This window comes from Polyodon spathula, chromosome 45 (genome assembly GCF_017654505.1).
Source record: "Polyodon spathula isolate WHYD16114869_AA chromosome 45, ASM1765450v1, whole genome shotgun sequence".
NCBI classification, from domain to species: domain Eukaryota; kingdom Metazoa; phylum Chordata; class Actinopteri; order Acipenseriformes; family Polyodontidae; genus Polyodon; species Polyodon spathula.
In genome coordinates, this window is record NC_054578.1 from 818,891 (window position 1) to 837,188 (window position 18,298).

Below are 18,298 nucleotides of genomic sequence, written 5' to 3' on the forward strand. Positions count from 1 at the left end.
TTGGGCACGGGCATAAATTGTCTACGGGCACGCTGACTATTTCATAGGTTCTTATCTTAAACACTGCCTTCTTGAGACAAACGCAGGGTGAGTTTGTAATTATATATATATTTTATATAAAGAGATCTTTATATAAAAAGTGGTCTTGCCACTGAATAATAATAAGGTAAACACAAGTAATTGTGGTGCTGCCTATTCTGAATAATAATGAGGTAAGACACAAATGCGTTTTTCTGGGTTCTTGTCACTGAATAATATATGAGGTACACACAACTTTGGGTTTGTAACTGAATAATAATGAGGAAATCACAGCAAAAACAAAACAATGACAACTGAATAATAATGAGGTAAACACACAAAGGTCGGGTGTTGCCACTGAATAATAATGAGGTAGCACACAGGTTGGGTGTTGTCACTGAATAATAATGAGGTAGAGACACAGCACAGGGTGGCACACACAGCACTGGGTGTTGTCACTGAATAATAATGAGGTAAACACACAGCACTGGGTGTTGTCACTGAATAATAATGAGGTAGACACACAGCACTGGGTGTTGTCACTGAATAATAATGAGGTAGACACACAGCACTGGGTGTTGTCACTGAATAATAATGAGGTAGACACACACTGGGTGTTGTCACTGGGTGTTGTCACTGAATAATAATGAGGTAAACACAGCACTGGGTGTTACCACTGAATAATAATGAGGTAGACACACAGCACTGGGTGTTGTCACTGAATAATAATGAGGTAAACACACAGCACTGGGTGTTGTCACTGAATAATAATGAGGTAAACACAACACTGGGTGTTGTCACTGAATAATAATGAGGTAAACACACAGCACTGGGTGTTGTCACTGAATAATAATGAGGTAGACACACAGCACTGGGTGTTGTCACTGAATAATAATGAGGTAGACACACAGCACTGGGTGTTGTCACTGAATAATAATGAGGTAGACACACAGCACTGGGTGTTGTCACTGAATAATAATGAGGTAAACACAGCACTGGGTGTTGTCACTGAATAATAATGAGGTAGACACACAGCACTGGGTGTTGTCACTGAATAATAATGAGGTAGACACACAGCACTGGGTGTTGTCACTGAATAATAATGAGGACAGCTTGAGGAATTAAAAAGTTTATTCAGAAAAAAACAAACTAGGAGATATGAGCAATACTGCAGAAACACCTACATCAAGCATCACCTACACATGCTTAGACAACAAATATTTTACAAACATTTAAACACCGTCTGCGTTCAGTTAAAACACCATGTACTGTGATTTTAAAAATGTATGGGGTTGTGTTTATTTAAAATGTGCGTGTTCTGTTGTTGCTGTTTGATTTAAATGCATTTTGGGTTCATTCAAAAACACAGCTGTGTTTGTTAATGTGTATGGCAGCGTGGATGGGATTAGAGACCCATCCACAGAACGTGACCATCTCCGGACTGATTCATTTGTTGTTAATCCAGAGATGGTCACGTGAGTAAAAAGCTGGCAGCTTTCTGTGTTAAGTGCGGATGTTTGGAGAAGCAACGTGTGCGAGAGGGAGAAGGGAGAATATCGAAACCAAAACGCAACTAAAAATAAAGCCTACAGGATCAGTAAAGACGACTGCCCAGCCCGACCGAGGTACTGTTTTGTTTTTAGGTGTCTGTGATTTGTGTGGTTCACCTGTTTTTTATTTTGCTCTGCGAGCGGTGTTTTCTGTTTAAATATTTATTGTTGGTTAATAAAAATTGCACAGTCGTGCTTCAACCCAGCCTGTCCTGTTTGCGCGGCAATCATTTCCTGGTCTGACGTCATCGCCCTGGCTATCCTGTCACACACCATTATAACTCTGTTACCACTGCTAGTTCTGTTACCTTCCTTTATGACTCGGAGGGATGTGCAAACATTTCTATCGAAGAAATAAAACAGTCTTATAAAGAAGAATACCAATCCCGCGATGGTCCTTGGGCCGTGGTCCAGCCTGGAGGGATGCAAAGAGAAGCCCAGCGTTTGCACCTTGCTCCAGGGGTTTAGCCGTGAAGAAGCCAAGCCGCAGTCCTGCCTTTGTAGCGCTGCAACAGTCTTTTCCTTCTGGTTTTAATTAAATGTTTTAGCAGTGGACGAGTTTCCGGGCAGTTTCCAAGAACAGGCATTAGTTGCTGTGGTAATGCAGACATGAAATGGTGAACTTTCATCGACCCGTATGGAACTTCCATATTCACCCTCCTCCTCTGTGGAAGATGCACTGCTTTTTATTCCCAACAGACAAGTGGCTGATCAAATCATATATTCTATTTTATAAGAGGCCATATTCCTTTAATTCTATGACCTGCTCCTCGATTGAAACAAAGGCAATTAAGTCATGTTCCCATCAATAGATTGCTTAACTCAAGTTTCAGTCCCAGTGGGATATTAGAAAGCAACATCTCCCACAAGATAAACACCAACTCTTACCAGCGAGGGTGTGAAATAGCGTCTCTTTGGAATGTGTTAAAGCGTTTCTTTTGTTCGAAGCTCTGATGTCTCTGATTCAGGGTTTCGCTGCTGTGGTTTCTTTCCTGTGTGAATTCGCTGGTGTCGTTTAAGGCTGTCTGTTCTAGTGAAACTCCTCCCACATTCATTACAGTGGTGTGGTTTCTCTCTGTGAATTTGTTGGTGTTTTTTAAGATATCCTGATTCAGCGAAGCGCTTCCCACACTCATCACAGTGATGTGGTTTCTCTCCTGTGTGAACCCGTTCGTGTCTTTTAAGTTGTCCTAATTCAATAAAGCGCTTCCCACACTCACTACAGTGGTGTGGTTTCTCTCCTCTGTGAACCCATTCATGTCTTTTACGTTGTCCTAATTCAGTAAAGCGCTTCCCACACTCACTACAGTGATGCGGTTTATCTCCTGTGTGAATTTGTATGTGTCTTTTAAGATGTCCTAATTCAGAAAAGCACTTCCTACAATATTTACAGTCGTACGGCTTCTCGCCTGTGTGAATTCGGAGGTGATTTTTAAGATGTTGTGACTGACAGAAGCTCTTCTCACATTCATTACAGTGGTATGGTTTCTCTCCTGTGTGACAGTGCTGGTGCCTTCTAAGGCTATCTGTTCGAGTAAATCTCCTGCCACATTCATGACAGCTGTGTGGTTTCTCTCCTGTGTGAATTCGTTGGTGTTTTTTAAGATTTGATGAATAAATGAAGCGCATCCCACAATCATTACAGTGGTGTGGTTTCTCTCCTGTGTGAACGTGTTGGTGTTTTTTAAGATGTGATGAATAATTGAAACGCATTCCACAGTCATTGCAGTGGTGCGGTCTCTCGCCTGTGTGATTTTGCTGGTGATGTTTAAGATAGTCTAATCGAGAGAAACTCTTCTCACATTGAGTACAGTGATGTGGTTTCTCTCCTGTGTGACTGTGCTGGTGTCTTTTCAGGGATGATAAACGACTGAAACTCTTCCCACAATCAGGACAGCGAAATACAGTCCCTGCTGTGTGATTTCCCTTGTGAGTTTTAGGAGAGCCTAATCGTCGGGAACTCTTCCCATCTTCAGTAGAACAAGACAAGGTCTTCAAGTTGCCCTGGGTTTCAGAATTGTTCACATACAAATAATGTGCAGTCTCTATAATCTGCACAGTAAGTGGATGGATGTCTTGTACACAGGGAATTTGAACTCTCAGTGTTTTTAAAGGTTTTTCTCGGGGTGTCGTCTCTCTGTGTTTCTTGCACTGCGGTTTGCCACTGGAAGAGTTTTTGCAGCAGGGTGATGGAGTAGAAGCTAAAGAAAGAGAGACAAAGGTTACTGTAAAGCATTCTTACACGTTTACTTCTCTAGAGCTTCCCCTCAAACACAAACTCTGGTGACTGCATATTTACAGAACACAGTCAAATCCTCTTAATATCTCTCCTGCTAAATGTCAGCCTCCTTTTATATAACAAGTGTCAAAGAGGACAAGCAAAATTAATTTTAAAACTACATTTAACAAAACATATTCACAGTATTCAAACTTTTTTTCAGTAATTTTTATCAACAGCAATGCTTACTGGTGCAATGTGAATTTTTTTTTTTTTTTAATGGTGGTGTTATACATATTTTATGTCTCCCATGCCAATAATAAATACATCTTCTCTGCTCTTAAATAATAACCTGTATTAGTAAACGTTTGCGTTTTAAGCAATACGACTGATTGTGACAAAGAGAGAAAAAAATCAAAGCTGTAGATCTCCCTCCCGACCAGAGAGGGCGCTCTGTACGGTCGGTAGCAGGCTTCCCCCATAGACGGGCCGACGCAACAGTGGGCGGAAACAGGAAGTCGGCCATCCTGGTGGAGGCGCATGGCTGTAAGTGCGCGAAACGATTCCCGTGCGATCAGCTGCGGGCCGAGAAGCGATTGGTTCCACCGGGGCGCCGGGGTGCAGGGAGGAGTTGGGGAGCACAAAGGGGTTTTGCAACTTTGAACTTTAATCTTCAATAAACTACACTTATCTGAAAGCCAAAAGAAGAAGCTCGCAACTTCTCTCTTCCTTTTTTTCTGCCATGCCTTAAATTCAAGAGTCAGTAACCTGAGAACGAATGCTGAAGGTGCACACCTTGAAAATGTCTCTGTGGCAGGGTTTGACCAGAGCCCTGCATTTAAAGAGGGGGGGCTGAGCAAAGCCCTGCTTGTAAATAAATGCGTTGTATTATTATTTCAAAGCAACATATTGTTTGGTATTTAATGGGAACGGGAGAATGTATCCTGATTTCAAATGTAGTATTATTATTATTATTATTATTATTATTATTATTATTATTATTATTATTATACCTACATACATATCAAACCTTAATCAGAGCACAGGGTTCATGATAAAATGTAATTCTTGCTGAGATTAGGTCATACAGTACGCTAGTCATACGCTGGGGTGGGCTGAAAAAAACACACACAGAGGCGATAATGGGGTGTAAAAACAAACGTGTTCCTTCTCACAATTCTCAGATTCAAAACGTACCCAGTTCTGCATTGCAGGGAATCACACGGACCTCCTCACTTCCACACAGTAAGCTTCTGCACAGTACAGCAGAACCTCAGAGTCACAAACCGACCCGTCTCACCCCACTTTCAACCGGAAGAAGGCAATCGCTCAATCGCTCCGAGCGGCGCGCTGGCTACGGAAAAGGCAGAATTTCAAAGCAAGCGCAGGTACATTTTTACTAGGAACGTTTTCGTCTCAAACAAAAGCACAGGGTTTTATTTTCAAGCTAAAGGAGGGCAAGCCGCGCGGAAGCGCTTCGTTTAAAACAAACACGACGTTAACCCAGGTTTTCCTGGGCGTTTAAATCTGCGTTTTTGCACGACTTCAGAGGTAACTTCGAAGGCTTCAGAACCATATCACTATGCGTACTGTGCTGTGTCCTTGTATTATTCGCCAGATTGAGGGTGTAGAGAGCAGGTGTCCACATTTCCACATTTAATAAGACCATTGAAAACTCATTTTGAGAGTTGTGGGCATTTCAGACTTTTCAGGGTTAGTAACTCTGAGCTTCTACTGTATTAGTGAAACGCACGTGCATTTTCTTGCACAAACTGAAAATGGATGCATTTTCGTTATTATTTGCCAAATAATAACAAAAGCCTGTAAACCCCCCCCCCCCCCCCCCCCCCCCCCCCCCCCCCCCCCCCCCCCCCCCTAAACACCGAACCACAGAAGCCCTAAATGAAATAAGAAAAATAAAACCTGTTTAAATTAATTTAATATTTGTTTAAATGAGGATGCACGCATTTATGATTGAGGTTGGAATTGGAAATGTGAGGAGCAACAGATTACTGCCTGTGTATCTAACCCACTACAGGATACAGTAATAGAGCAATACACCCTGCCATTCATCTCTGCACGCTTTCAATAGAGCAATACACCCTGCCATTCATCTCTGCACGCTTTCAATAGAGCAATACACCCTGCCATTCATCTCTGCACGCTTTCAATAGAGCAATACACCCTGCCATTCATCTCTGCACGCTTTCAATAGAGCAATACACCCTGCCATTCATCTCTGCACGCTTTCAATAGAGCAATACACCCTGCCATTCATCTCTGCACGCTTTCAATAGAGCAATACACCCTGCCATTCATCTCTGCACGCTTTCAATAGAGCAATACACCCTGCCATTCATCTCTGCACGCTTTCAATAGAGCAATACACCCTGCCATTCATCTCTGCACGCTTTCAATAGAGCAATACACCCTGCCATTCATCTCTGCACGCTTTCAATAGAGCAATACACCCTGCCATTCATCTCTGCACGCTTTCAATAGAGCAATACACCCTGCCATTCATCTCTGCACGCTTTCAATAGAGCAATACACCCTGCCATTCATCTCTGCACGCTTTCAATAGAGCAATACACCCTGCCATTCATCTCTGCACGCTTTCAATAGAGCAATACACCCTGCCATTCATCTCTGCACGCTTTCAATAGAGCAATACACCCTGCCATTCATCTCTGCACGCTTTCAATAGAGCAATACACCCTGCCATTCATCTCTGCACGCTTTCAATAGAGCAATACACCCTGCCATTCATCTCTGCACGCTTTCAATAGAGCAATACACCCTGCCATTCATCTCTGCACGCTTTCAATAGAGCAATACACCCTGCCATTCATCTCTGCACGCTTTCAATAGAGCAATACACCCTGCCATTCATCTCTGCACGCTTTCAATAGAGCAATACACCCTGCCATTCATCTCTGTTTTTTTTTTTTACCTGAAAGGTGTTCACATTCTGCTGATTCCAGCACAGGACTCTCCTCTTTAATGGGGACAGGGTCTAGTACAGGACTCTCCTCTTTAATGGGGACAGGGTCTAGTACAGGACTCTCCTCTTTAATGGGGACAGGCTCCAGCGCTGTGGCTTCTTTGTTAATGGGAACAGGTTCCAGTTCTGGGCTCTCCTCTGTAATGTGAGAAGATGCCATTTCTGACGCTCGTCTTCTACCAAGACGGACCGATTTCACACCAGTACCTAAAAAAAAAAAACAGAAGACATTTTATTTAACTATGATGCATCACACACCTTATAAAAACGCATCCCCGAATGCCTGCTATCGATCACAAAGCACACCTTTCCAGAAATTGTTTTAGCATTCGAACCCGGTGTGCACATTACAGCACGGCACCTAATGCAAGAGGGACCGACGTTTACCTGCACCCCTTAAAAATCGAAAAGCAAAAAGAAAACACAGAGACGGCGAGCCTAATAAAGCTACAGATAGAGCTGCTAAAACTGCAAACACTCTGCTAGAGAAGCAGCCTAAAAATCGAAAGAGCCCTGAAAGAAAAGAGCATGGAATCATCATCGATTTTCAGATAGAAGTGAGAGCCTGACAGGAGTGGCAGAGGCACGGGGACACGAGACAGGACCTGTAGAGGACTCACCTTCTCAGTGCCACTGTGAAACTTCATCCCCAGCTGCTACATCATCAAATCATGCAGAAAGAATAGCAGTTATGGCAAGATTAGTGCCAGGCAATTCTGCATCTGTCTTAGACTGATACACTCCCACATGGATCACTTCAATTCCCATCTCCATCTGCAGATGTTCAACATCTTTGATGCGACAAGGAAATGGAACAAGACCCTACTGAGTGACAAGCGCGCAGCTGCTGAAGATGGGAATGCAGTTTAATCACTGCGACTTTCTCAAACACTTACTCTGAGCAAACACTGACTTTCCAACAATGGTGATTAAAATAACAGACAACTGCGCTGGACAACACAAGAGCTGATGCAGGACTGCCTGCCGAGTCTGACTCTGTGTAAGAGGGAAGGAGACCAGAACATGCAAGAGAACCTGCAATCTGAAAACCTGGATAATCCAAGTGGAGAACTTTTAAACAGCCTGTAATTTAGAATAGAACACATAATATAATCATCCGTCTCAGAGCTCTGGTGGGCACCTGGCTGTACATTGTACAATATGCATTATAAGTGAAGTATACACAATGAGTTTACTTGACCTGCCAGTGCTGTCGTTCTTTCTGTACCCCTTGCCAATCTCCCATGTTTTAAGTGCAATGATTGATAGAAAGCGAATCTCATTGCCCACGCTCTGCTTCTTCACATTATCAGGAGACGTGTGCTGACAGTGAAATACACGCCACGAGACTCTGTGTTCAAGTAACAACAAAACGTCAAGCTGATTTACAGTTCAAACTGCATGCATAATATCAGTTGCTGAACAATACTGAGCTGATGTGTGCTGTCTAGCATTGCTATCTACCTGGAGCTAAATTATTTTACAATATTTAGATAATGTGCAACTTTGAGTGTCATAATTGAGTCAGTTGTACCCTGAAGACCTATTCAAATAATACACATCTAACACAGTGAAAAACCTGACCAGGATATTCGCGTATTCACAGTCTGAGCTTAACAGCAATCCAGTCTCATGTGTAGTTCAGACTATCTGAGAAAGACATATTGTTTCCATGCAAATTAGGTCATCAATAGTATTGTCACACAGTGACAGGGTGTTGCCACAAGCAGGTTAAAAAAGGGGGTAATTTATTAATGGGGAATGTAAACAAACTGGACTGTCAACAGCTTGAAGTTCAGTGAAGAAGCCAAGCTAAAATAAATGCCCCCTAACGCAGTGCATGTCACAGACTCTCTTCCCCTCTTTCAATAAAGCCCCTTCCCTCTATAGATGTGCATTCCAGTTTCCCTCACCTCTCTCAGCGATGCTAGAAGGTGGCGTTTCCTCCTGCAGGATCCGCTCATTGGCCTGGTCGCACCCCAGCTCAGTCACTTCCTCCTTGATCTCAACAGTCCTGTCTGCAGAAACAACCCATCGAATAGGAAGCTCTGGGCTGACGTGAGCTGCTTCCATCTCAGAAACTTCCTCTGAGTGAGGCTGATCCGTTCTCACTGAAGAAAAGGAGACAAGACTTTTAAATTGCATATAAAACGTTTGTGTTTGAATTCTCACAACTTTAGTAAACTATATAATGTATTAATCCAGTATTATTTAAACTCACGCATCAAGCCTTATTTGAAATGCTCTTGATATCTACTGCACCTTTGCAATATGAATTCCTCTGTGTCCTGCCACAGACTGACGCAGCCTGCAAAAGGCATGCATGTGGGGCTCTTCCACCCCTAAAACAACACAGGGACTCTTCTATTATACAACGTTTATTACATTAGATAAACCTTTAATATCAGGACACATGTCTACATGCATGGGAAGTTATTAAGGAACACGTCAGCGGGGTTGAATCACCCTAATTAACGCTGAGTCACGCGTGTAACCCCGGTTCCCTGAAACAGAAGGTGACCCCCAACATACTTTTGGGGTAACCCTGCCACGGGTCGGGGTACTTCCTCAGCATTTTAAAATCGAATTAAACCTGCCGAATAATAACGTTACCATAACACACCGCTTCGGTTTCGCACACAATTAACGAAAAACTGACATTTCAAAACCTGACATGAAACACCGCACCGCGATTACGGCTCCCCGGTAGGCTTTTGAGACGGGAGTTTCCTTGATTGCACGATGCTGCCTAACAGATCTAAACTAGGCAAATACAAGTTTTGTTTTTTTTGGTTTTTCAAATGACGTCTCAATCCTAGATGCAAAGCGTCCGGACACAGCTGTAGCTGAACCCCTTCGCGATCTCCCTGGGCTGGTGTTTGTTGAGCTGCGAGGTGCGACCCGCCTCCCTACACGTTCCTCACCTCTGGCACTCCCGCCTGGGAAAGCGCTCCTGCAGCTGCTCGTGTAATTCACATTGCGCGCTTGTGTTTCCCCATAACGCTTTGAAACTGCCCTGCAGTGCACTGGACTGCGACTCATAAAGAGAGGCGTGCATTAAATTTGGATAAATCCTGCTTACCTCTCTCTCTTGTAAAGTTGCAGCTATCTTCGGTCGATCTCAAGACGTCGGTTTTTAACTAAAACAAAAACATTCAGATGCAAACAAACAAAAAAGAAAGAGAGCAAAGTCCAATGCGTTAATAAATGAAGCGCAGCACAATGGCGATCACACGCTCGCAGCTCCGGCAGCCGCTTCGGGAATGCAAAGCTCCTTGGGACGGTGAAGCGAGAATCACGGAGAGGAAACCGGCGCCATTTCGGATCCGGAACGGGACACTCCGCCCTGGAAACACAGCGAGGCCGGAGCCCACATGGCGGACTCTGCGGCACAGTTTCACACCCCCCGCGTCAGCCAATCAGACTCGCATTGCTGGGTTTAAATGGGTTTCTTTAGCCAATAATACGAGAGGGTTCCAGCCAGCCCCGCCCACTGCCTGTGACGCTGCATCTCATTAGAGGATAGAGTTTGTTTATGCTGGGGGAGAGGAGGGGGGCTGCAGCCTCTGCTGATCTCACAACATTGCAAGCTGTTTGAAGGATTTCTGTCGAATTAAAATATTTCCTAATGCTTTAGCACATGCATCGAGTTCTCAAACTATTTTCTGTTTTATTTAAGAACTCAGACAAATGTAGGGGAATAATTGCATAGAACCATTCCTGCGTCTGTTTGTTGCTACTCTGTGCTACAATTATTCACTGAGTTATATGCTTTAAAGCATTTTGAGTTTATGATCTATTAAGTTTATAGTAAATGTATTAAACTACGTGTAGCTGAAAACCAAACCGTGGGGGTCTGACGAAAGGAGCATGGCTCCAGCTTATCGGTTGATCAGGGCGAGCCCACCTTTCCACCAAACCTTTATCTGCACTCCATTGTAAATACCTGTCCTCCCTTTCTTAGTTACACCAACTCGGCCGGCGCCAGCTTATCTGTTGAAAGGGAAAGCACCCTGTCTCTCTGTAAAGGTATAATAACTGTGCGCTAACTCTGCATGGGAGAACGCTGATGTGTTGAGCTGTTTGCGCAAACTAATAAAGTTTTATATCTCTGAGTACCTGGTGCAGTTGGCTCTTTTAGTTGCGGACCTGAAAAGTCCCATGTCTCAGTGGAGCTCGCCAGTTGCACAGGCAGATCATGTTTAACCTGTCAGTGTGATCTTTTACTGAGGAAACAGGCGCGGCTTTAGTTCTGTCAGAGCTAAAGAGTCACAAAAGTTACTCGTTGCAAAGAGCAGACTCTAACTGCAACCCGGCGAGGATGGACTTCAGCGTGTCCGTTTCGCTCTTGCAAGACGAGCTCGGCTCTGCCATCGAGCACGCAGTGAAAGCGGCTGTAGACACCGTCTTGTGGGAAATCACAAGAGTTGTGGGCAGTAAATTGAACGAGTTTCAGATTGCAATGGCTGGGAAGGAGAAAGAGAATGAAAGGCTGAAGCTGAGATTGGAAATATCAGAGAGCGAGATTAAAAGTTCAGTTTAAAAGTTGACTAGTGGAGGAGATGGTGTCTACCACAATGTACCTTGCAAGCAACGTTGTGAGATACACACTATATCAGAGTGTGTGTGTGTGTGTGTGTGTATATGTGTGTGTATATATATATATATATATATATATATATATATATATATATATATTATATATATACATATATATATATATATATATATTATATAATTTTTGAAATAGCTCCTAGTAATTATTCCAGCAGAATTCTAACGAGGGTTGGCTTTGTAGAGGAACCTGGCTAGTGATTAAGAGTTAAAATGTTGTGCAGTTTTCTTTCACACAGATCCCACAGAGAGCCGTGCTGTACCTGAATCTGAAGCACAGGAGGGGCCAAGGATAGAAGCAGTTTACACGCTAGAGGAGTCCTTTCACCAGGAGTGGTGTGCAAGTCTAAAGCAGGTTACAGAGCTGACATGTGTTAAAGATGAAGAGGTCCCTCGACTGGAATGTGTTCCTATTAAAGAGGAATTCATAGAACAGGAATGTGTCCCCATCGCAGAGGAAGATCCTACTGAAAATAATGCCTGCGCACTTGAGGAGAACAACAAGCTGGGATCCAGCCTGTGTGATGATCGTCCACCTGAATGTGAACTGGGGTTTAGAGGTAATTATACAAAACAAGAAACATTGAGCTTAACCTTGCAGAAATTAGTTACTAAACCGTAGAGGTGTTCTGAAGATTGACATGTTTCGGATTCCAGCTCAGTTTAACCTAACTGCTATGCCAACAGCTTGCAAGTTGCAACACTACTGTCCTTGCTACTGTGGCATCTGCTAGATGTGCACCCACTATCATGCCTGTTTCCAATGCTGTTAGATCTTTCCCTGTTTCTGGTAGACTGTTTGCAGTTGTGCTGCTCCCACAGCTTTATAGTGAGCTGCTGGGATCACATGTCTCATCACTGGGTGATGCCAAATCCAGTCGGGTTGCTAAGTGTCAGCAGAAGAAACATTTCAATACAGCACTTGCATGGAAACCTGATCTTATACTTGTATTCCTCACAGTGATATTAAGAGGGGTGGAAATCAGTGGCTGGTAAATGTGAGTGATATTAACCAGAGTGTGTTAATAATCAGAGTGATATTCTCAAGCATTTGTCCTTATTGACACCCATTATATTCTGCCTGGCGAATGTCAATGCGATGATAATGAAAGGAGGCTGGTATGAACAGGAGTGATATTAAGTGGGTTTGACTGTATTCTCATCAGAGTTCACTCTTGGAGTTGGTCATGGTTATGAGGGGAAGCCCTGCAGAAGAGTGAATGTGTAAGAATGATTTACAATAACCTTTGTCTCCTCTCTCTTTTTCTTCTCTAGCTGCTGAAGGGAATCGTGCCGAGAAGGAAAAAGAAGAGATCGACGACTTTTCCCAGCTGCACGTCTGTCCTGAGAAGTAAAGGGACACGATGACACCCTTTCAAAGTGGAGAAAAATAGTTTAGAATCTCAAATAGTCGCGCAAGTGTGTTCTCTCTTTGGAATAGTGACCGTCACTGGCACGCTCTCCTCAAAGCGTGTCAATGTTTTAGAATTTCAGGTGGTCCAGCAAGTGCGTTCTCTCTTTGGAATAGTGACGTACTCACGCTCTCCTCAAAGTGCTACAAGTTCTTAGAAGTTACAGGGTGGTTCAATCCCACAAGTGTGTCCTCTCTTTGGCATAGTGACGTGACTCACACCCTCCTCTAAGAGTATAAATAGGAAGGAACTTTTTAGGTGATCGTATGGGTGTCTTTTCTCTTTAGAATAGTCACATCGCTTAAACACTTCTCAAAGGCAGTGAATTGTATGGAATTTTTTGTGACGTTTCAAGTGTGTCCTAAGAACTTCTTGTGGTCTCTTAAGTATCTGAGAGTCTTGGAGTTGTGGAATCCCTAGGTAACTCTCAGAACCTCATTTCTTTATCCATTGGACTTTTGTTTCCTAGGTATGAAAACAAAGGACTAGGTTATTGCACAGGATTAAATTGCAAGTAGATTTGTCTTTCACGTTCAGGGAAACAGAAAGTCACAATTCGAAACCAGTTAAGAATTAAAGTATGGTCAGTTCTACATCAACACAACAAATGTAGTTGACTGATGTTACATTGTGGGACTACATGCGAAAATGTTACCTTTTACTCAATTAATCATGGGAAAATAAGTTAATTAGGGGAAAACCTGACAATTAAATTTATTGATTTTCACAAAACAAAATCTCGAAATCGATCAATTTCTGTGTTTTCCGGTTTAGAGCATCACCTCTTGAGTGGACCTGTTAGCAGAGAACTTGTGGACAATCGACTAAATGTTTTGAGTAGTATTTCTCGTTCACAGTGCAATAGCTGTGATTCATGCGTGCTCTTTAATCGCAGAAGCATCATTGCAGGGGTATTTCTCATTCACAGTGCAATAGATGTGATTCATGCGAGCTCTTTAATCGCAGAAGCATCATTGCAGCGGTATTTCTCATTCACAGTGCAATAGCTGTGATTCATGCGAGCTCTTTAATCGCAGAAGCATCATTGCAGCGGTATTTCTCATTCACAGTGCAATAGCTGTGATTCATGCGAGCTCTTTAATCGCAGAAGCATCATTGCAGCGGTATTTCTCATTCACAGTGCAATAGCTGTGATTCATGCGAGCTCTTTAATCGCAGAAGCATCATTGCAGCGGTATTTCTCATTCACAGTGCAATAGCTGTGATTCATGCGAGCTCTTTAATCGCAGAAGCATCATTGCAGCGGTATTTCTCATTCACAGTGCAATAGCTGTGATTCATGCGAGCTCTTTAATCGCAGAAGCATCATTGCAGCGGTATTTCTCATTCACAGTGCAATAGCTGTGATTCATGCGAGCTCTTTAATCGCAGAAGCATCATTGCAGCGGTATTTCTCATTCACAGTGCAATAGCTGTGATTCATGCGAGCTCTTTAATCGCAGAAGCATCATTGCAGCGGTATTTCTCATTCACAGTGCAATAGCTGTGATTCATGCGAGCTCTTTAATCGCAGAAGCATCATTGCAGCGGTATTTCTCATTCACAGCAATAGCTGTGATTCATGCGAGCTCTTTAATCGCAGAAGCATCATTGCAGCGGTATTTCTCATTCACAGTGCAATAGCTGTGATTCATGCGAGCTCTTTAATCGCAGAAGCATCATTGCAGCGGTATTTCTCATTCACAGTGCAATAGCTGTGATTCATGCGAGCTCTTTAATCGCAGAAGCATCATTGCAGCGGTATTTCTCATTCACAGTGCAATAGCTGTGATTCATGCGAGCTCTTTAATCGCAGAAGCATCATTGCAGCGGTATTTCTCATTCACAGTGCAATAGCTGTGATTCATGCGAGCTCTTTAATCGCAGAAGCATCATTGCAGCGGTATTTCTCATTCACAGTGCAATAGCTGTGATTCATGCGAGCTCTTTAATCGCAGAAGCATCATTGCAGCGGTATTTCTCATTCACAGTGCAATAGCTGTGATTCATGCGAGCTCTTTCTCTGTGTTATTCACACCCCCCCCGCTCCAGGCGGCGATGCCCCGATCTCTAATCCTGCATGTGCTTCCCTGCGCCCCTCTTGCACGGGTGGCGCTCTTGCATTGTTTTGAAGGCGGCTCTGCTCCTGCGCAGCCGCTTTTACAATCTGCAGGGTCTGCGCAGACTCCGAGCGCAGAGGATGCGTGCCCCTCTGTCGTCAGACCCGGCTGCGTTCACGCAGGTTTGCCGAACTCGGACCGGGCATGCGCGCAGCGTCATTTGACGTAGAACCTGCGCAGACACAAGAGTCTGCGCGACATGAACGCATCTGGATTCCCGGGAAGCTGCGTGTGACGTCAGAAAGACAGCAGCCAAGAGCAGCTTCGGGGGCGCTGCATGCGTAAGCGCACAGCCCGGGAGACGAAACCGGGTACATTTCGGGATCCGCTCACTATAAGAGGTTTGCACGGTATAAAACCCAGTTTGCAGCCAGCATGGCCCTCCTCGACAGCCGCCCTTGATCGACAGAGAGGCCAGCCAATCAGCCTGGGTTTAGGGTTGACTCCGCAGCCAATGACGCGCGGCAGCTGCAGCCGCCGGGCACGCCCACTGGCAGGCTATCTCGCTGCTTTGGTTTGAGCTGCAGGGGAGGGAGGTCATGTCTTAGTTGTTTTTAGTGCCAGGTTGGATTAAAGTGCTTCCCAGTGGTTATTATTACCCGCACAGAGTCACAGAGACAGCTGGTCCCCTTTGCTGTTGTATTTCAGAGACTTGCTTGGTCAGTGTGATTCTTTACTTGGAAAACTCACGCAGTTCAAGTTCAAGCAGAGGTCCTGTGAAAGACAGCAGCTGCTCCTTGCAAAAAATAAACATCGCAACAAAAGAATCGATGATTTAATATGAATGTTAACTGTGCATAAAAAAAAAAAAAAAAAAAAAAGATTTTGCAACACGAGTCTCAATCTAAACTCAGCGAGGATGGACGTCAGCGTGTCCGTTTCGCTCTTGCAAGACGAGCTCGGCTCTGCCATCGAGCACGCAGTGAAAGCGGCTGTAGACACCGTCTTGTGGGAAATCACAAGAGTTGTGGGCAGTAAATTGAACGAGTTTCAGATTGCAATGGCTGGGAAGGAGAAAGAGAATGAAAGGCTGAAGCTGAGATTGGAAATATCAGAGAGCGAGTTGAAAGCGGTGCGGGAATGCATGAGCGCTGCAGATGCGGACAGTAACCAACCTCTCAGAAACATGAACCCCGACTGGAGTGAACAAGACTGCCGCAGGAACGGGAACCAGGGACTATTACAAGGTGAGATTGGTTTTATTTTTTTTATTTTTTTAATGGTATTGCATGGTCATTCTAACTCTTAAATAAAATCCCTATTGCATTAAAACGTCGTTTATTTAAAACCAAAAAATACCGTTCCTGAATTCTAACACTGCATCGGCGATTTATGCAAATATCATATGAATACATTTCCAATGAACAACTAAAATTGGAATTGCATGATTAATGTTTAAACGCTTATATTAAAAACACACATTTTAGGGTCGGAAATGAACAGTGAAGCGTGCTTGGACTGTGTGCGCATCCGTAGTTGCGGGAATTATTCAAATGCTAATTTTAGTTGTTTCACAGCAAAACCCTGCAACAGGATTTACAAGTATCACAGTGTATCCTTTTATATCACGGTCTGGTCTCATTAGGAACGCCTTGCAAAAGTGGTTTCAATCCACAATCAAGGCAGTGTTGTGTTGAGCTGGAGCCATTTCAGATTTCACAGACCCCCCATCACCCCAAAATGCGTTTCAGAATACAGGTTAAGCCCCTTTCACGCTGGCATGCTCTACCCAGGTCTCCTATCTCTATCTATCTATCTCTATCTATCTATATCTCTCTCTCTCTCTCTCTCTCTCTATATATATATATAAAATATGTCTATCTATATCTGTCTCTCTCTATATCTGTTTGTCTGTATATATATACATATGTATCTGTCTCTATCTGTATCTATATATCTATATCTATATATATATATATATATATAATATCTGTCTGAGATATATATAGATAAATAAGACAGAGCTATCTAGATATAGATATAGTCTATAATATAGCAGCGAGGCCAGAGCAGACTATATATAGAATCTATAGATATATATATAGATAGATATATGATAGAGTTATATCTTTATCTGTCTCTCTATAGACATAGATAGATCTATCTCTATATATATATATAGATAGATATATATATATATTATGTATCTATATATATATATATATATCTATATATATATATATGTCTATCTCTATATGATATATATCTATCTATATCTATATCTATCTAGAGAGATATAGATAGCTATCTGTATTCTCTAGATATATATATATATAGATATATATATAGATATAGTCAGACAGATATAGAGATCTCTATAGATATATATATATATATATATATCAGATAGATCTATCTATATATATATGATAGACAGATAGATATATCTATATAAGATATCTGAGATAGATATCTATCTATCTCTCTCTCTCTCTCTCTCTCTATCTCTGAATCTCTCTCTATATCTCTATATATATATATATATATATATATCTATCTATATCTATCTCTCTCTCTATCTATATATATCTATCTATCTGTCTATATCTATCTATCTCTCTATCTGTCTATCTATATCTCTCTCTCTCTCTATCTATATATCTATCTCTCTCTATCTATCTATCTATCTATCTATATCTATCTCTATCTCTCTCTCTATCTATCTATCTATCTATCTATCTGTCTCTCTATCTCTATCTATCTCTCTCTCTATCTATCTCTCTCTATCTATCTCTATCTCTCTATCTATCTCTCTCTATCTATCTCTATCTCTCTCTATCTCTCTCTATCTATATATATCTCTATATATATATCTGTCTATCTCTATCTATCTATCTATCTCTCTCTATATATCTATCTCTATCTCTCTATCTATCTATCTCTCTATCTCTCTATCTCTCTCTCTATCTCTCTCTATCTATCTGTCTATCTATCTATCTATATATCTCTCTCTATCTGTCTATCTATATCTGTCTATCTCTCTCTATATATCTGTCTCTCTCTATCTATCTATCTCTCTATCTATCTATCTCTATCTATCTCTCTCTATCTATATATCTCTCTCTATCTATCTCTCTCTCTATCTATCTCTCTATCTATCTATCTCTCTCTATCTATCTCTCTCTCTATCTATCTTTATCTATCTGTCTCTCTCTATCTGTCTATCTCTATCTATCTATCTATCTCTCTCTATATATCTGTCTCTCTCTATCTGTCTATCTCTATATATTTCTGATACTTGGCAACAGGCTTGGTTGCTTGTTTCACTATTAATATTTTGTAAGAGCAGTAAAACATGTAAACATTTTAAATCTACCTCCAAAAGTTAAAAAAATAAATAACTTTTTGCGCAAAATTCTACA

The 18,298-nt window shown here is 42.3% G+C and overlaps 2 protein-coding genes across 2 annotated transcripts in view; one reads left to right on the forward strand and one right to left on the reverse strand.

The window, feature by feature from the left end:
* LOC121305860 overlaps positions 1–18,298 on the forward strand; it is a 189,323-nt gene that overhangs the window by 146,058 nt on the left and 24,967 nt on the right. The gene's annotated exons all lie outside the window — the stretch shown is intronic.
* Positions 1,215–9,948, reverse strand: LOC121305936 (zinc finger protein 883-like). The gene is made up of 4 exons (XM_041237622.1): positions 9,873–9,948; positions 8,704–8,901; positions 6,740–6,997; positions 1,215–3,769 (listed from the first exon to the last, which is right to left on the reverse strand). The coding sequence occupies exons 2-4, from the start codon at positions 8,861–8,863 to the stop codon at positions 2,493–2,495; spliced, it is 1,695 nt and encodes a 564-aa protein (XP_041093556.1). The 5' UTR covers positions 8,864–8,901; positions 9,873–9,948; the 3' UTR covers positions 1,215–2,492.

Excerpts from the sequence above, each read along its gene's own strand:
- LOC121305936 (XM_041237622.1), bottom strand. The coding sequence starts at position 8,863 with ATGGAAGCAGCTCACGTCAGCCCAGAGCTTCCTATTCGATGGGTTGTT. Across the intron at positions 6,998-8,703 it reads TTCTAGCATCGCTGAGAGAG|GTACTGGTGTGAAATCGGTC; the intron begins GTGAGGGAAACT and ends TTTTTTTTTTAG. Across the intron at positions 3,770-6,739 it reads AGAATGTGAACACCTTTCAG|CTTCTACTCCATCACCCTGC; the intron begins GTAAAAAAAAAA and ends CTCTTTCTTTAG.